Source organism: Oncorhynchus tshawytscha, linkage group LG04 (genome assembly GCF_018296145.1).
Source record: "Oncorhynchus tshawytscha isolate Ot180627B linkage group LG04, Otsh_v2.0, whole genome shotgun sequence".
NCBI classification, from domain to species: domain Eukaryota; kingdom Metazoa; phylum Chordata; class Actinopteri; order Salmoniformes; family Salmonidae; genus Oncorhynchus; species Oncorhynchus tshawytscha.
Window position 1 is genome coordinate 48,758,543 of NC_056432.1, and position 20,158 is coordinate 48,778,700.

Sequence of the window (20,158 nt, forward strand, 5' to 3'; positions counted from 1 at the left end):
AATAATAATTTGCATGAGTTATGTTACGGGTCTCATTACCATCCCCCCTAGACTGTCGGGCCAAAAGGGATTCATAACACCTTATAACGATCGTGACACTAATGTCAATGTGCAAGCAACATTCAAACATTTATTTTAATTATTGAAAAATACAGGACTAATATCTTGATTAGAGGTATACTACCCTGAGTCAATACATGTTAGAAACACATTTGGCAGCAATTACAGCTGTGAGTCTGGATTGTACAAAATTTGCCCATTATTAACTTCAAAATTCTTCAAGCTTCAATCTAAGCCTAGAATACGGAGTGTTCCCTCAGGCCTGGAGGGAGGAGCACCCTTTAATGGTTGAAACAGCAGACCAATCAGCCTGTTCCGTTGCTTAGCAAACTTTCAGAAATGTTTTTCGACCAAATACAATGTCATTTTACAGAAACAAATTAACAACAGACTTTCAGCATGCTTATAGGGAAGGGCACACAACATGCTCTGCCCTGACACAAATGACTGATTATTGTCTGAAAGAAATTGCTAATAAGAAGATTGTGGGAGCCGTTTTGTTAAACTTCAGTGCAGCTTTTGATATCACTGATCATAACATATTGCTGAAAAAATGTAGGTGTTGTGGATTAACATTCTCTGCCTTATCAAGAATGGACAGTTAGCTATACAGTAGATCATAGAGGGTTTTCCTTAATGGAAACCTCTTTAATGCAAATTTGGTTGAGTGTGGTGTACCACAGGGCAGCAGGCTTGGACTATTATTGTTTTGTGCATGTATAATTACCTTCCACTGACCTTGAATAAAACATGTGTGTCCATGTTGGAGGGGTCTTTACACATAAAGGACCAAGATTACTATTATAACAATGTCTTTTCTTTTTGACTCAACAGTATACACAATGGCTGCAACAGTAAAATGAATAACTGACACCCTTAAGTTAACAACACTGTCATCTCAGATTTTCAAAATATACTTTTCAACCATAGCTACACAAGCATTTGTGTAAGAGTATTGATATCTAGCATAGCATTAAGCCTAGCATTCAGCAGGCAACATTTTCACAAAAACAAGAAAAGCATTCAAATAAAATAATTTACCTTTGAAGAAATTCGGATGTTTTCAATGAGGAGACTCTCAGTTAGATAGCAAATGTTCAGTTTTTCCAAAAAGATTATTTGTGTAGGAGAAATCGCTCTGTTTTGTTCATCACGTTTGGCTAAGAAAAAACCCCGAAAATTTAGTCATTACAACGCCAAACTTTTTTCCAAATTAACTCCATAATATCGACAGAAACATGGCAAACGTTGTTTAGAATCAATCCTCAAGTTTTTCACATATCTATTCGATGATAAGTCATTCGTGGCAGTTGGGTTTCTCCTCTGAAGCAATTGGAAAAATACACGCAGCTGGAGATTACGCAATAATTGCAACGGAGGACACCAAGCGAGCACCTGGTAAATGTAGTCTCTTATGGTCAATCTTCCAATGATATGCCTACAAATACGTCACAATGCTGCAGACACCTTGGGGAAACGACAAAGTGTAGGCTCATTCCTTGCGCATTCACAGCCATATAAGGAGACATTGGAACACAGCACCTTCAAAATCTGGGGCATTTCCTGTTTGAAATTTCATCTTGGTTTCGCCTGTAGCATCAGTTCTGTGGCACTCACAGATAATATCTTTGCAGTTTTGGAAACGTCAGAGTGTTTTCTTTCCAAAACTGTCAATTATATGCATAGTCGAGCATCTTTTCGTGACAAAATATCTTGTTTAAAACGGGAACGTTTTTTTATCCAAAAATTAAAAGAGAGCCCCCTATAATCGAAGAAGTTTTAACATAGAGCTCTAGTCAGTTTTAGATTAGGTAACTAACAATAGGCTGGTGCTAAATATCTAAAAAACTAAAAGCATAATGTTTGGGACAAATCACTCGCTCAACCCTAAACCTCACCTGGATCTATTGAATAATGTGGCAATTGAGCAAGTTGAAGAGACTAAACTGCTGGGTGTCACCCTAGATAGCAAGCTATCGTGGGTTTTTCTTTATTTTCTTTATGCCAAGAGCTGTCATCAAGGCAGAGACTGGCTACTTTGAAGAATCTCAAATATAGTTTTTATTTGTTTAACACTTTTTTTGGTTACCACATGCCAAAGCAGCAGCTACTCTTCCTGGGGTCCAGCAACATTAAGGCAGTGATATACAATTTAAAATATGACATGACATTACCATTCATAACACTTTTCACAACACATTAAGTGTGTTCCCTCAGGCCACTGCTCTACTATCACATATCTATGATACAAAATCGATCTGTGTGTAGAGTGTATGTCTTATCATGTGTGTCTGTGCCTGTGTGTCTCTTCGCGTCCCCACTGCTCCATAAGGTGTATTTTTATCTGTTTGTTAAATCTGATTCTACTGCTTGCATCAGTTACCTGATGAGAAATAGAGTTCCATGGATCTATGTAGTACTGTGCACCTCCCACCGTCTGTCCTTGACTTGGGGATTGTGAAGAGACCTTTGGTGGCATGTCTTGTGGGGTATGCATGGGTGTCTGAGCTGTGTGCTAGTAGTTTAAACAGACACTTAGGTGCATTCAACATGTCAACACTTCGTACAAAAACAAGTAGTGATGAAGTCAATCTCTCCTCCATTTTGAGCCATGAGAGATTTACATGCATATTATTAATGTTAACTCTCCGTGTACATTTAAGGGCCAGCACGTGTTGCCCTGTTCTGAGCCAATTGTAATTTTCCTAGGTCCCTCTTTGTGGCACCTGACCAAAGGACTGAACAGTAGTCCAGGTGTGACAACACTAGAGCCTGAAGGACCTACCTTGTTGATAGTGTTATTAAAAATGCAGAATAGCTCTTTATTATGGACAGACTTCTAAACCACTTTAGCTACTGTTGTATCAACATGTTTTGACCATGACAGTTTACAATCCAGGGTTACTCCAAGCAGTTTAATCACCTAAACTTGCTCAATTTCCACATTATTTATTACAAGATTTAGTTCAGGTTTAGTGAATGATTTGTACCAAATACAGTGCTTTTAGTTTTTTTATATTTAGGACTAATTTATTCCTTGCCACCCATTCTGAAACTAACTGCCACTCTTTGTTAATTGTTGCAGTCATTTCACTCACTAGCTGACGTGTATAGTGTTGTAGACACACTGGCCTCACCCAACGCCAGTGGCAAGTCACTAGTAAAAACTGAAAAAAGTAAGGGGCCTAGACAGCTGTCCTGGCGTATTCTTGGATTATGTTGGAGAGGCTTCCATCAAAGAACACACTCTGTGTTCTGTTAGACAGGTAACTCTTTATCCACAATATAGTAGGGGGTGTAAAGCCACGTATGTTTTTCCAGTAGCAGACTATGATTGATGACGTCAAAAACCACACTGAAATCTAACAAAACAGCCCCCACAATATTTTTATCATCCGTTACTCTCAGCCAATCATCAGTAATTTGTGAAAGTGTCGTGCTTGTTGAATGTCTTTTCCCACAAGCGTGCTGAAAGTCTGTTGTCAATTTGTTTACAGTACAATACCATCGTATCTGGTAAAAAACATTTTTTTCCAAATGTTTACTAAGGGTTAGTAACAGGCTGATTAGTTGGTTATTTGAGCCAGTAAAAGGGGCTTTACTATTCTTGGGTAGCAAATTACTTTTGCTTCCCTCCAGACCTGAGGGCACACACTTTATAGTAGGCTTAGATTGAAGATATGGACAAATAGGAGTGGCAATATCGTCCGCTATTATCCTCAATAATTTTCCCTCCAAGTTGTCAGACCACGGTGGCTTGTCATTGTTGATAGACAACAATCATTCTTTCACCTCTTCCACACTCACTTCACTTCACACTCACAGAATTACAATGCTTGTCTTTCATAATTCAAATCAGTTATACTTGGATGTGTAGTGTCAGCATTTGTTGCTAGCATGTCATTCCAATAAAAAAATCATTTAATTAATTGACAATATCATTGGGTTTTGTTATGAATGAGCCATTTGATTCAATGAATGATGGAACTGAGTTTGCCTTTTTGTCCAAATTTTTATTTAAGGTGCTCCAAAGCTTTTTTCTATCAATCTTTATAGAATTGATCTTTGTTTCAAATCAAATTGTATTTGTCACATGCGCCGAATACAACAGGTGTAGACCTTACAGTGAAATGCTTACTTACACACCCTTAACCAACAATGCAGTTTTAAGAGAAATACCTACCAAAATAAGAAATAAAGTAACAAATAACTAAAGAGCAGCAGTAAAATAACAATAGAGGCTATATACAAGGGTGTACCGGTACAGAGTCAATGTGCAGGGGCACCGGTTAGTCAAGGTAATTTATGTAATATATACATGTGGGGTAGAGTTATTAAAGTAACTTATGCATAAATAATAACAGAGAGTAGCAACAGCGTAAAGGAGGGGGGAGGGGCAATGCAAGTAGTCTGGGTAGCCATTTGATTAGTCTTATGGCTTGGGGGTAGAAGCTGTTTAGAAGCCTCTTGGACCTAGACTTGGCCCTCCGATACCGCTTACCGTGCGGTAGCAGATAGAACAGTCTATGACTAGGGTGGCTAGAGTCTTTGACAATGTTTAGGGCCTTCCTCTGACACTGCCTAGTTTGGAAGCCCTGGATGGCAGGAAGCTTGGCCCCAGTGATGTACTGGCCGTACGCACTACCCTCTGTAGTGCCTTGTGGTCAGAGGCTGAGCAGTAGCCATACCTGGCAGTGATGCAGCCAGTCAGGATGCTCTCGATGGTGCAGCTGTAGAACCTTTTGACGATTTGAGGACCCATGCCAAATCTTTTCAGTCTCTTGAGGGGGAAAAGGTTTTGTTGTGCCCTCTTCACGACTGTCTTGGTGTGCTTGGACCATGATAGTTTGTTGGTGATGTGGACACCAAGGAACTTGAAGCTCTCAACCTGCTCCACTACAGCCCAGTCGATGAGAATGGGGGCGTGCTCGGTCCCTCCTTTTCCTGTAGTCCACAATCATCTCCTTAGTCTTGATCACGTTGAGGGAGAGGTTGTTGTCCTGGCACCACACGGCCAGGTCTCTGACCTCCTCCCTATATGCTGTCTCATCGTTGTTGGTGATCAGTGCTACCACTGTTCTACCACATCAGCAAACTTAATGATGGTGTTGGAGTCGTGCCTGGCCGTGCAGTCATGAGTGAACAGGGAGTACAGGAGGGTTTCATAGTATAATTTCTTATTTTTATTCAGATGGACACATGATTTCTGAATATGCAGTACGTTTACCAATCGGTTCTGCAGCCAGACTTACAGTATGTGCCATTCCTTTTGCCTCATACCTCTCGACCATTACATTTTATCAATTCCTCATCAATCCACAGGGATTTAACAGTGTTTGCTGTCATTTTCTTAATAATGGGTGCATGCTTAATAGTAACTGGAATAAGCGATTTCATAAATGTGTCAAGTGCAGCATCTGGTTGCTCCTCATTACACACCACAGACCAACGAATATTATTTACATCAACAACGTAGGAATCACTACAAAACGTATTGTATGACCTCTTAGACACTATATTAGGCACAGCCTTTGGAACTTTGGATTTCCTGATCACTACATGATCACTACATCCGATGGATTTGGATACTACTTTAAAGCAAATTTCTGCATCAATAGTAAAGATGTGATCAATACATGATTATGATGTCATTCGTGTCCTGTTTGTAACTACCCTGTTAGGTTGACTGATAACCTGAACCAGGTTGCAGGCACAAGTTACAGCTTTTTCAATATTTAAATCACCCAGAAAATGTATCCTGAATATTTTGGTACACCTACTGGAGAGCTCTTCTTTGTCTATACCTATTCAGCATTGTTCACACCCTCTTAGAGCCTTAGCCCCACCCATCTCTTTAAGGATTCACATGAGGCCATGTGCTAAACAGAGTGAGTAGTTTAGTAAACAACCAACGATTTCCAGACTAAAAGTAGTAAAAGTAGTAGCCAACAATAAGGAAAAACTTCAGGTAAAAATACACTATCTAGTCCTTGGCCTATATCGTAATCTGACTTTGCAGGTCATGTTGTTCTTCAAATTACCATCTGTGGTAAACAGACACTATATCAAATACAATCTAAGTTTATTTGCCACATGCACAGAATACAGAAGGTGAAAATAGTTCAGTGAAATAGTTACTGCATAGTAGCAATTTCAAAAACAGAGAGTGTCCAGATAAATATACATTATAATTATTAGATGATGCTTACCCGACACACCAATCTAAATTGATGGGCCATGTGAAGGAAATGCTATAACCACCTCCCAGCCACATGTAGCTATGTGGAAGGGACACTATTGTCTACACATGTTCATGAAATACAATAGATGGCCATAATCACCCCCAGACACACCTGGCTAACTTGATGGGTCATGTAATCATCTGTCTTTTGTTTAGACATGTAGCTAGCTTGCAAAACAATGAACCGGCATAATCCCAACTCGTACTACTACCAATACAAACATTGTCATAGCTGTAGTATGAATCTGCAGGTAGCTAAAGCTAATCAACTTGGTTCATTGTTAGCTAGCTAACATTAGTCTAAAACCAGCAATGCAAATGTGTTTCTGATTCAATTAATATTACGACACAGATCAAGTAAATACGAATTTGTTCTTAACTGACTTGCCTTGTTAAATAAAGTGATATAAATAAAATGACCTGAAACATGATAGCTAGAGCGCAATGAGCCAACTGTAAAGCCTTGTGTTGTAGGTTATTGTCCTGGAGATAGGTGAATTCCTCTCCCAGTCTCTGGTGTAAAGCAGACGGAAGCAGCCATTCCTCTAAATAAGGAGGCAGTTACTTAGTGATGTGTTGTGTTGGATTTGCCCCAAACATAAGGCTCAGCATTTAAGGCCAAAAAAGTTGATTCCTTTGCCGTGTTTAATTTTTTTTTCAGTTTTAATTTAGTGCCTTGTTGCATGTTTTTTTTATTTTTAAATTCAGCATTTTATATTTTCACTGTCATTTAGCCGATTATTGTGGAGTAAACTACAATGTTGTTGATCTATCCTCTGTTTTCTCCCTTCACAGCCCTTGAACTCTGTAGCTGTTTTAAAATCACCAATGGCCTCATCCTGCAGCTCAGTTCAGAGTGACGACTCGATCTTTGTTGTGTCTGGGTGGCAGAGTGACGACTCGATCTTTGTTGTGTCTGGGTGGTTTAATAAATCACCCACAGCACAATTATTAACTTGACCATGTTTAAAGAGATATTAAAATGTATTGGATTTTATTCAACCTTTATTTAAGCAGGAAGGCATGCTGAGACCACAGTCTCTTTTGCAGATGAGCCCTCCATAAACACATAAATAACCAACAATCATATGAAACAAACACTTGAATCATTGTCTGATTTGTTATTATTATCCATTTACCAATCACTGCTCTTCTTTATGAAACTTTCAAAAAGATCCCTGGTCTTTATAGTTGACAAAAAAAATCACAACTAAATCCATTTCAATCCCACTTTGTCACACAACAAAAATGTGAACAAATCCAAAGGGGTGAATACCCACTGTACTTATTTTGTTTTGAAATGTATTTAAAAGTAATGAAATACCTGAAATAGTATTTGAGCCCAGGTATGATCCACAAGTGTTGTATCTAGTTGTATAGTGCTGATTTACATTGTTTTATGCATTTATGTATAATTGCACTAAATGTGGTGATGCTGTGCTGTTGAGTATAAGATGCAAGACAAGTTTCCAGGAAGGGACACAATAATGAATTACCTGAATTGTGACATGGTGTGATGTGAATAGTGTACTCTATCCACTAACATCTAACTTTGTCACTCACCCTGATGTCTTTGTAGGCTGTCTCCACGCTGGTGACCTCATGATCCTGGTGTCCTCCAGACAGTCTTTCAGTCTCAGAGAGCAGACAACCACAGCCCAGACAGAAGCAATCCATCCCCTGTAGGGCAGCAGCTGCTCTGGCCTGGCTCTCCTCCTCCGCATCGAATATCTCAAAATCAGCCTCAATGGGCTCCTCGTAAGCGGGGAGATCCAACCCTCTCTCTTCTCTTACCCTCTCCTCCATCTCTCGCTCCTTCTGCCTCTCCATATCCATCAGCAGGTTCTCTCTCACCCTTTCCTTCTGCTTTTCTCCCTCCAATACTAACTCCATCTCACTCTTCCTCTCCTGTCGCTCCTTCTCCTTCAGCCTCTGATTGTCTCTTTCTCTCTCCCGCTCTCTCTCCTGTCTCTTCTTCTGCTCCCTCTCCTCCCTCTCCTGTCTCTCCTCCTCCCTCAACAACTCTCTCTCCCTCTCCTTTTCCTCCCTCTCATGTCTCTCCTTCTCTGCCCTCTCCTGTCTCTCCTTCTCTGCCCTCTCCTGTCTCTCCTTCTCTTCCTTCAGCCTCTGCCTGTCCTTTTCTCTCTCCCTCTCCACCTGTCTCTCCTTCTCCTCGCTCTCCTCCTTCAGCCTATGCATCTCCCTTTCTCTCTCCCTCTCTAACTCCATCTGTCTTTCCCTCTCCTGTCTCTCCTTCTCCTCCCTCTCCTTCAGCCTCTGCCTCTCATTTTCTCTTTCCCGCTCCAACTCCATCTGTCTCTCCTTCTCCTGTCTCTCTTTCTCTTCCTTCAGCCTCTGCCTGTCCTTTTCTCTCTCCCTCTCCATCTGTCTCTCCCTCTCCTGTCTCTCCTTCTCCTCGCTCTCCTCCTTCAGCCTATGCATCTCCCTTTCTCTCTCCCTCTCTAACTCCATCTGTCTTTCCCTCTCCTGTCTCTCCTTCTCCTCCCTCTCCTTCAGCCTCTGCCTCTCATTTTCTCTTTCCCGCTCCAACTCCAACTCTCTCTCCCTCTCCTTTTCCTCCCTCTCATGTCTCTCCTTCTCTGCCCTCTCCTGTCTCTCCTTCTCTGCCCTCTCCTGTCTCTCTTTCTCTTCCTTCAGCCTCTGCCTGTCCTTTTCTCTCTCCCTCTCCATCTGTCTCTCCCTCTCCTGTCTCTCCTTCTCCTCGCTCTCCTCCTTCAGCCTCTGCCTCTCCCTTTCCTTTTCTCTCTCCCTCTCTAACTCCATCTGTCTCTCCCTCTCCTGTCTCTCCTTCTCCTCTCTCTCTCCTTCAGCCTCTGCCTCTCCCTTTCCTTTTCTCTCTCCCTCTCTAACTCCATCTGTCTTTCCCTCTCATGCCTCTCCTTCTCCTCTCTCTCCTTCAGCCTCTGCCTCTCAATTTCTCTCTCCCTCTCCAATTCTATCTGTATCTCCCTCTCCTGTCTCTCCTTCTCCTCTCTCTCCTTCAGCCTCTGCCTCTCAATTTCTCTCTCCCTCTCCAATTCTATCTGTATCTCCCTCTCCTGTCTCTCTTTCTCTTCCTTCAGCCTCTGCCTGTCCTTTTCTCTCTCCCTCTCCATCTGTCTCTCCCTCTCCTGTCTCTCCTTCTCCTGTCTCTCCTTCTCCTCACTCACCTCCTTCAGCCTCTGCCTTTCCCTTTCTCTCTCCTTCTCCTCTCTCTCCTTCAGCCTCTGCCTCTCCCTTTCCTTTTCTCTCTCCCTCTCTAACTCCATCTGTCTTTCCCTCTCCTGTCTCTCCTTCTCCTCTCTCTCCTTCAGCCTCTGCCTCTCCCTTTCCTTTTCTCTCTCCCTCTCTAACTCCATCTGTCTTTCCCTCTCCTGTCTCTCCTTCTCCTCTCTCTCCTTCAGCCTCTGCCTCTCAATTTCTCTCTCCCTCTCCAATTCTATCTGTATCTCCCTCTCCTGTCTCTCTTTCTCTTCCTTCAGCCTCTGCCTGTCCTTTTCTCTCTCCCTCTCCATCTGTCTCTCCCTCTCCTGTCTCTCCTTCTCCTCACTCTCCTCCTTCAGCCTCTGCCTCTCATTTTCTCTTTCCCGCTCCAAATCCATCTGTCTCTCCCTCTCCTGCCTCTCCTTCTCCTGTCTCTCTTTCTCTTCCTTCAGCCTCTGCCTGTCCTTTTCTCTCTCCCTCTCCATCTGTCTTTCCCTCTCCTGTCTCTCCTTCTCCTCCCTCTCCTTCAGCCTCTGCCTCTCATTTTCTCTCTCCCGCTCCAATTCTATCTGTCTCTCCTTCTCCTGTCTCTCTTTCTCTTCCTTCAGCCTCTGCCTGTCCTTTTCTCTCTCCTTCTCCATATGTCTCTCCCTCTCCTGTCTCTCCTCCTTCATCCTTTGCCTCTCCTTTTCTCTCTCCCTCTCCTTTCTCTCCTTCTCCTCGCTCTCCTCCTTCAGCCTCTGCCTCTCCTTTTCTCTCTCCCTCTCCAACTGCCTTTCCCTCTCCTGTCTCTCCTTCTCCTCTCTCTCCTTCAGCCTCTGCCTCTCATTTTCTCTCTCCCTCTCCAATTCTATCTGTCTCTCCTTCTCCTTCTCCTGTCTCTCTTTCTCTTCCTTCAGCCTCTGCCTGTCCTTTTCTCTCTCCTTCTCCATCTGTCTCTCCTTCTCCTCGCTCTCCTCCTTCATCCTCTGCCTTTCCCTTTCTCTCTCCCTCTCCTGTCTCTCCTTCTCCTCGCTCTCCTCCTTCAGCCTCTGCATCTCCTTTTCTCTCTCCCTCTCCACCTGTCTCTCCTTCTCCTCACTCTCCTCCTTCAGCCTATGCATCTCCCTTTCTCTCTCCCTCTCCAACTCCATCTGTCTTTCCCTCTCCTGTCTCTCCTTCTCCTCCTTCTTCTTCAGCCTCTGCCTCTCATTTTCTCTCTCCCTCTCCAATTCTATCTGTCTCTCCTTCTCCTGTCTCTCTTTCTCTTCCTTCAGCCTCTGCCTGTCCTTTTCTCTCTCCTTCTCCATATGTCTCTCCCTCTCCTGTATCTCCTCCTTCAGCCTTTGCCTCTCCTTTTCTCTCTCCCTCTCCTGTCTCTCCTTCTCCTCGCTCTCCTCCTTCAGCCTCTGCCTCTCCTTTTCTCTCTCACTCTCCAACTCCATCTGCCTTTCCCTCTCCTGTCTCTCCTTCTCCCCCCTCTCCTTCAGCCTCTGCCTCTCCTTTTGTCTTTCCCTCTCAAACTCCATCTGTCTCTCCCTCTCCTGTCTCTCCTTCTCCTCTCTCTCCTTCAGCCTCTGCCTCTCATTTTCTCTCTCCCTCTCCAATTCTATCTGTTGCTCCTTCTCCTTCTCCTGTCTCTCTTTCTCTTCCTTCAGCCTCTGCCTGTCCTTTTCTCTCTCCTTCTCCATCTGTCTCTCCTTCTCCTCTCTCTCCTTCAGCCTCTGCCTCTCATTTTCTCTCTCCCTCTCCAATTCTATCTGTTGCTCCTTCTCCTTCTCCTGTCTCTCTTTCTCTTCCTTCAGCCTCTGCCTGTCCTTTTCTCTCTCCTTCTCCATCTGTCTCTCCCTCTCCTGTCTCTCCTTCTCCTCCTTCAGCCTCTGCCTCTCCCTTTCTCTTTCCCTCTCCTGTCTCTCCTTCTCCCCGCTCTCCTCCTTCAGCCTCTGCCTCTCCCTTTCTCTCTTCCTCTCCAACTCTATATGTCTATCCCTCTCCTGTCTCTCCTTCACCTGTCTCTCCTTCTCCTTCTCCTCCTTCAGCCTCTCCCTTTCTCTCTCCCTCTCCAATTCTATTGTTCTCTCCCTCACCTGTCTCTCCTTCTCTTCTTTCAGCCTCTGCCTCTCCTTTTCTCTCTCCCTCTCCATCTGTCTTTTCCTCTCATGTCTCTCCTTCTCCTCCTTCTCCTTCTCTTCCTTCAGCCTCTCCTTTTCTCTTTCATTTCCCACCTGTATCTTCCTCTCCTGTTTCTCCCTCTCCTGTCTCTCCTTCTCCTCCTTCAGCCCCTGCCTCTCCCTATCTCTCTCACTTTCCAATTGTATATGTCTCTCCCTCTCCTGTCTCTCCTTTTCCTTCCTCTCCTTGTTCTCCTTCTCCTGTCTCTCCTTTGCCTCCTTCAGCCTTAGCCTCTCCCTTTCTCTTTCCCTCTCCAACCCCATCTGTCTCTCCTTCTCCTGTCTCCCCCTCTCCTGTCTCTCCCTCTCCTCCCTCTCCTGTCTCTCCTCCTCCTTGAGCCTCTGCTTCTTTCTCTCCCTCTCCAACTCCACCTCTCTCTCCTTTTCTTTCTCCAGCTCCCTCTCTCTCTCTAGATTAGAGTTAGGGCCTGGGCAGAGCTGTTTTCTCTCTGTCTCAGACACCATCATCTCTCTTGCCTCCTGCTGCGAGATTATCTCATACTCCAGCTCTTCTGCAGTCTCCCTGTGCAGCTCCATCTCTGAAACTACAGTTTCTCTGTGCAGCTCAGAGAGGTCTTCCTGAGGAGCAAAGCTCCTGAGGGGAGTGAACACCCACTCGTCCTCACCTTCCAAGTCCTGCTTCTTCATTGGCTCTTTCTCCTGTCCCTTATCTCCCTCAGCAGGGGCAAGAAGTGACGCCCATCGCTCCGCAGCTTCTGCAGGAGGGGCAGTTGGAACTACTTCGGCTTCAGGATTGTGTGTGAAGGACTCCTCCGCTACACTCACAGGCTCCTCAGATCTATTCTCTACTTTTTCAACTTTGTGTGCTTCAGCTAGCATTTCCATTCTATTGATTGCTTCAGCTGCAATTTCAGATGCCATTTTAGTATCATCTGCTACTTTCACAACAGCTACTGATAAATCAGTAACTGCCTTTTGAGAGACCCTGTGTAGCTCCAGTGATCCTGCTATGGCCTCAGTTGGATCTTTAATAGCATCCTCTGCTCTTACAGGTTCAGATGCTTTAACTACAGTCTCTGTTTTACTTTCAGTTGACACCTGGTTCACCTGTACAACCACAGGCTCCTGAATTACAACTGGTTTTGCCACTCTAGACACTTCTACTTCGTCTTCTTTTTTCACCTCCTCTGCCTGAGCTAGTAGCTCTGTTTCATGGGATACTTTATCTGACACTACCTCCTCCTGGCTGTCAACCTCTGACTCATGTGACTCAGGTGTTGTCTCACTTTTAGCTTCCTCTACCACATCAACCTTCTCAGGTTTCTTTCCTGGGACTAGATGGTCCTTCTCAACTTGAGACACTTTGCTGTCTGTATTTACAGACTCAGAGTCTTTATCTGGACCAGTTTCCTTGATGTGCAGCAAAGATTTCTCTGTTGATTCTTCCATCTCTGTTGATTCCTCCATCTCTTTATATCCTGCTGGTTGCAGGTACCCATTCATCTCTGCAGCTTTGATCTCCTCCTTCTTACACTCCTCCTTCTCCTCTTCTTCTTCTTCCACCACTCTCGTTAGGAATCCGGTCAGCTCAAACTTACTCTGCGACCACATCATTAGCCCCTCCCCTTTACCATCCACTTCTTCTGATTGGTCCTCCACATTGGGAGTCTCGTCTTTCAGGATAAACTTCTCCAGGTATCCGTCTGTTTCCTCTGAATCAGACAGTCGCCTCTGGAACGATCTGTCCGACCCCACGCTCTCTGCCTCTGAGCCTTCCTCGTCGCTCCTCCTCCTCTCCCCCATGGCGTCCTCGTACAGGTCGGAGTAGAGGAAGGACATGGCTGTGGGTTCCTCTAGTAGGATGGGATCAATGATCTTAGGGGGTCCCGGGGAGAGGAAGATGGGGGTGAGGATGCTCTCCTCTCTGCCGAACAGTGCTGACCCACTTTCCTTCAGAGACCTCAGACTCTCCCTTCTTCCTTCCTTCCCTCCCTCCTCTTCATCCTCTTCTCCCCTTTTCATCAGGTCCTCTGGGGGTGCATGGTGTTTGTTCCCGTAGAACACCTCATCCAAACGCTCGCTGGCAATCTCCATGTCTGTGACAAACACAAAGTCATCGTCCGGAACTGCAGAGAGGCTGTCTGTGGCTGTCATCTGCCCCAGATTAGTCTCCTCTCGTTGGGGCTTCGTGGGTGTCTCGTCTCCCACTGGCTCTGGAACCTGCTGCCCAGGAACCACCTCATCCAGGAGGGTAAATGCCTCAAAGTAGTCCATGTTACTGGTGCCGTCCTTGTGGCTGTGAGGCCCCTGTTGCTCTGTGGGTTCTGAGGGCTTAGACTCTCCTACTTCTTCTCCTTCTGTGCCCTCCTGTACCTCCTTCATTTCTGGGTAGTCCTGGGCAGGTAAGGCCTCAGAGCCCCGCCTGGATTTGGACCTGATCCTGGGTGTCTCCTCCAAGTAGGACAGGTTATCCTGCAGCTCAGTGCTCTCCTCCTCGTCCACTGTGGGCAGTTTGGACGGGACTTTGATGTTGAGGATCTCATAACCCTCTGAAATCAGACTAAACAGCTCCTGCTCTTTGTCTTTCACTTCCCCTGACTCTGTGTCTGACTCTACACTCTCCACTCGGATGTTTGGCACAGACACCTCAGCCATCTCAGGCCTCTCCACCCCCAGTGCCGAGCCAGACCTGGAGCTCCCGGGTCTCCTTAGCCTCTCCCCCAGCCTGGCCTTTCCTCTCATCCTCTTCCTCCTCCGAACTATCTTGTCCTCATCGAAGACAATGGTAATTTTGCCCTGTGCACCTCCACCACCGGTAGCAGAGCCGTCCAAACTGTAGGTGTCAGAGCTGTAGCTGGCCTCCGACGCCCAGGGGGTGGAGCATCGGCTGGAGGCCGTTTCCCAGACTATGCCGCTGTCCTCACTCTGAACAGTCACCATGGAGAAGGACGGGTCCACCATCAGACACTGCAGCTTGGGCTTCACAGACTGGTCCTGGACCACCTCCCGCAGACTGAAGAAAGGAACAGGGAGTTAGATTAGTTACTTGGGAGCACATAAGAACATAGGTCTACAAGTGAAATGCACATGTAGGGGTACTTCAGGGGGTACTCCGGGAATAGCAAACTGTGAGCAAAAACCTCACATTGAACGTGATTACCTTAACCATTTCTCAGCTTGATAACTAGAGAAGTGTGCATCAACTTGCAGTGTGTGTGTGCATATCAGTGCCTGTGTGTGATAAGTGATCAATCAATCAATGTCTGGTTGTGCGCGTGTGTTTGGCAAGGGGCATCGCTTGACCGTAGCTCTGTGAATCTTAATTGTACAAACCCTATTATCTGGCAGGCAGGGAATACTATGTCTAGATCAATTCTAGAGTGAAGATTCTTCACCCCACTTTGCTCAAGCTGATCCTCTCCAATGGACTTAGAAGTTGAAGCTAAAAATGGGTCAATTTGGGGCAATCAAAGGGGAGAGTCAATAGGCAGGTTTCCATCGCCCCGGGTTTATTTAACAAAATCAACATCCCATTGGGCACACAGTGGTTGAATCAACGTTGTTTCCAGGTCATTGAACCAACATAGAATATGCATTGAATTGATGCCTGTGCCCAGTTGGATGTGTAAAGGAAATGGCAGCTACAGGATAAATGTTCTAAAGATCAACAACATTTTTATCTGTTCAAAAGAGTTGTATTTTTCTTTTGTTGAACTTTCTTTATTTGGATAGTAGCTGCGGCACACCTTTTGTAATATCCAGGAAAGTAGACCGGACACCATCGCAAATCACACATTGTGTCCTGTCACAGATAATTCTCTAACCACTTGCAAGAAGCCTGATCCAGGCCTATTTAAGTCAAGTCGGTCTTTGAGTGAGAATGTAATGGTCAACAGTGTCGAAGGCCTTGGAAGGTTTATGAATAAGGCAGCACAATGGTTTTTATGATCTAAGCAATTTAACACATCATCTATAACAAGCGTAGCAGCTGAAACTGTGCTCTGTCTGGGTCTAAAACCAGACTGGTGCACATTTAGAATAGAATTGGAAGTTTAAAAAGGTCTTAGCTGAGAGTTGGCCAGGGATTCTAAAACTTTGGAAAGGCAAGATAATTGATCTAAGTCAAAATGATCTACTCCGTTGTTTAGGGGGGAGGACGTGTCACTTTCCAGATCTTAGGGATAACACCAGGAACAATTGTCAAGTAAAAAAATATAGGCTAATGATTCTGCAATAAGTGGGGCAGAGAGCTGCAGTAAGAAGGGATCAAGAGAATCAGCCCCTGTGGATTTGTTAGCAAGGGACTTACTAAATCATAGATATAAAATGGTTGAAATGAAAATAGAGAATGTGTATCTGGGAGTGCATCATTTTCAATAGTTTCGAGGGGAATAAATGAGGAATTTCTAGAAACTATTATTTAAAATAGATGGCCAGCTGAGGCAAATTGGTGTTTCCATCTGTCTGAGCTGATCTCAGTCCAGCTTTCAACTTAGTCTTGAAAGTTGTAATAGTAGAATGCACAAGGTGCAATTTCGAAATCGGTCATCAGTTTTCCTCTTGTCATTGTCAGTCATTGAATACCTTAGAGAGCTATTTATAACTTGGCAGAAACGTCCAGATCAACTAGCCCATGTCAGCTAATGTTTTTTTAGCTAGGCTTTCAGAGATTTAAGTACTTTCCAGAAGTTTGCTGGATTCCTACTATTCTGACATACACAGTTCAAGAAGTACAGTATGTTGACTTTGCTTTCCAAACCAAAGACAGACATCTACAGTGCCTTCAGAAGTATTCACACCACTTGACTTTTTCCACATTTTGTTGTGTTACAGCCTGAATTTAAAATTGATTACATAGAGATGTTTTGTTACTGGCCTACACACAATATGCCATCATGTCAAAGTGGAATTATGTTTTTCAAAAGTTTTACAAATCAATTAAAAATTAAAAGCTGAAATGTCATGAGTAAATAAATATTCAACCCCTTTGTTATGGCAAGCCTAAATAAGTTCAGGAGTAAAACTGTGCTTAACAAGTCACATAAGTTGCATAGTTGCATAATGACTACCTCATATTTGTACCCCACAAATACAATTATCTGTAAGGTCCCTAAATCGAGCAGTGAATTTCAAATGCAGATTCAACCACAAAGATCAGGGAGGTTTTTCAATGCCTCACAAAGAAGAGCACCTATTGGTACATGGGTAAAACAAATCATTAAAAAGCAGACATTGAATATCCCTTTGAGTATGGTGACGTTATTAATTACACTTTGGATGGCGTATCAATACACCCAGTCACTACAAAGATACAGGCGTCCTTCCTAGCTCAGTTGCCGGAGAGGAAGGAACCCGCTCAGGGATTTTACCATGAGGCCAATGGTGACTTTGAACAGTTACAGAGTTTAATGGCTGTGTTGGAGAAAACTGAGGATGGATCAACAACATTGTAGTTACTCCACAATACTAACCTAATTTACAGAGTGAAAAGAAGGAAGCTTGAACAGAATAAAAAATATTACAAAGCATGCATCCTGTTTGCAACAAGACACTAAAGTAACACTGCAAAAAATGTGGCAAAGCAATTAACTTTTTGTCCTGAAAACAAAATGTTATATTTGGGGCAAATCCAATACATCAGTGATTACACTCTCCGTATTTTCAATCATAGTGGTGGTCGTCATTGAAAATAAGACTTTGTTCTTAACTGACTTGCCTAGTTAAATAAAGGTAAAAATAAAGAAATATCCATTGCAGTGTGGAATGCAGCCTAGTTGTATTTACACCATCCCAGCAGATATCTTCAGAAAATAACTATGCTCTTTGCTTTTCCGAGCATGCACTTAATTTAATTGAGACCGGTAATGAATTGGCCTTGTCAAGCATCATTCTAATGTTCTTCAGTAGAGGGCGCTAGTGGTCTTAAGTCCCAAACACACACTGTATAGTCTTTTGCAATTGTAATGGTATTGAGTTGGGTTGGGTTTAATGGTAAATGTCACAAATCACACTGCATATAGAGCTGTTTTCTAATAATGTTATTGGAAATATAAGACTGCCTTGCAAGTATTACAATTGTATTACAATTTTAATATTTTATTAGGGTTGTTAGAACCTTTTAGTCGCTAGCCCATTTCTCCAAAGTTTTAGTCTTGTAAAAAAGGTTCATTGCACCATAGGGATAGCCCTCTCAGAAGGCTGCCTTGTTGGACTATTCAAGGAATGTTGGGTTGAAGCATTAAGTTGCTAAGAGAAAGACAAAATGAATTTATTTCATGAAGGAATGACTTGAATTGTGAGGATGACCAAGTTGCAAAGGAAATGTGATCCATTTAATAAAAACAAGGGACCAGCAAAATGTCTGGCAGCATAGCAGGAACAGCCGCATTTAGTGGTCAAAACCTGATATTTTCACACTAATTTATGGTAAAAAATTGCAAGACTTCAATTTCAAATTTCTCAGAACAGAGGAAAATAACCATCACCAAATTCACAAAGAACACATTACATAGTAAGAAGAAACAATACTCCAAACTGCATATTCATACTACTTGTCAGACATAGAGATCTTATATTGTATTCTGGTTGTTGGGGTGGGATTGAAGTGAGGGGTTTGTGGGTGGCTTTTGAGTATTTTATTGGATTCCTCATGTCTTACTCATTTGTAGGAAGACGTTTGGTCCAAATCGGATGTTGGGTGCTATATTTATTGAATATATCCTTTAAACTTAAATGGACAATTTGGGTGCAATCAATTTTATACATTTTTCTGAGATTAAATACAATTTCAACAAAATAAGGTTTCGGGAATGTCAATCTTACCAGTTTATAATTACAAAAACGATTTCAGAACAATGGTGGGTGTCATGGCTTGCTGAAATGACATGGAACGACTCAAATGGTATGACACTTATGGAATGATTTAGAATTTTGTGCAGTAGTATTTACTGATAGCCAGAAACAGTGAACACAATTGCACACATTTATTTTATGATGAAAACAACGTGTTAATATTCTGTGAACAAAACAATGAACTTTGTACTATTCACTGATGAGGTCTAAGATATGTGGTCTAAGATATGTATTTGAGCATTTGATCATTGCTGTTATGCTATAGATACGTTTCAACACAGATCGAAAAATTGCTTGTACGCGATTGAGAAAAACTGTATAACAAATGATCCTATATGCACTGAGCACTCGCTCTGTCCAATAGTAGATCAAAACTGGGAAGGCTAGTGTCCCCGAACATCATCGTGACTGGGGCTGCGGGACAACTATCTATGTAGCTACAGTAGCAATATTCAGAATAACCTAATTAGAGAGTAAAGCACTAAACTGTGTGATAGTGTAAGGCCTAGATTCAATTAGATCAAGTGTTAACTGGTGATCACCGCATACTGATGTTTTGGTGGTGTCTGAGATGTAACTGCATGGGAGTTGTCAAACCGGTGAGCAGCTGCTCTTGATCATTGTCACAAAGCCACACAGTTCAGAATGAGAAAATGTAGGCTATATAGAAATAATGATGCTCAAATTGAAAATCATTAAACAAAATAATTAAGGTTTTCTATCAGTCTAAATCGCTTTCCAGTGTTCGAACTTGTAAACAAGCCTGCATACGATTTCTCGTAATGTGACTCTGTGCAGCCATTGGCAATGTCCGCTTTAGGTATAATGACAGGAGTCGCTTGTGGATTTGACAGCTCTAACGCAGTTTCAACTCCGACACGACCAAAATAATAGCTATACGGATGTTGGCTAAAGCGGATCTGAATTAATAGAGCACTAATTGTCCTAGTGTTGTAGAGTGTGTGTGTGTGTGTGTGCTCCAGAGCACAGTAAGACAGTGAAGCACTTAGCTGAAATTCAAGCACCTGTTCCTGAGTTCCTCCACGTCGTCTTCATCCTCCTGAACGACGGCCTCTGGCAACTCATGCTCCTGTAATTCCGTCAAAGCCATATCAGAGTCCATTTTTGTAGTTTATAGCAGGTTCCTTTAGCAGGTTTCAGTATTTTTCCGTAGTTCCTGATGTTTTCTAAAGTTTCTTGTTATTTTTCTGTTGGTATCTGACCCTCTTAGAGGATTGGAGTCCCTCTTCCTATTTGTGTCATTCCAAGCTGGGAGCTATTCGCCTGACTCAGCTAGCACTGGAAATAGACTGACAGAGAGGGACAGAGCGAGACAGGAGAGGGCTAAGGGAAAGGGAGAGAGGGGAGGGGAGAGAGATGGAGAGAATATGTAGGCTGAAAGAGAGGGACAGGGCACTGTGTCTTTCTGCCCCCTGCGTTTCAGTCTGTGGACCTACAACAACACCCTCAGACAGAGACGTAACATGTCACTCACTGCAACAACTGTTCCCTAAGATACAGTGCCTACATTATCTAAAGCTGTGCAAGTTTGCTCCCTGTGTGCAACAACACAGAGGGAATTATAAATCAATGTCCTCCAAATGGTAGGTCCTGGTTAGAAACATGACATGGTCATAACACTAAAATAGCTTTAAGTGGGTCACAGTGCCACAGTGTTCTAGTGGCAGCA

The 20,158-nt window shown here is 43.5% G+C and overlaps 1 protein-coding gene across 1 annotated transcript in view; it reads right to left on the reverse strand.

Moving 5' to 3' along the window:
* The window catches only part of cmya5 (cardiomyopathy associated 5), a 63,711-nt gene extending 43,860 nt beyond the window's left edge, over window positions 1-19,851 (reverse strand). The window contains exons 1-3 of the mRNA XM_042320177.1: window positions 19,494-19,851; window positions 11,980-14,629; window positions 7,865-8,305 (exon numbers count right to left, since the gene is read on the reverse strand). Of these exons, the coding sequence (XP_042176111.1) occupies window positions 7,865-8,305; window positions 11,980-14,629; window positions 19,494-19,591 (3,189 nt within the window). The 5' untranslated portion in view covers window positions 19,592-19,851. The remainder of the gene's footprint in view (window positions 1-7,864; window positions 8,306-11,979; window positions 14,630-19,493) is intronic.
* Window positions 19,852-20,158: the final 307 nt, after the last annotated feature.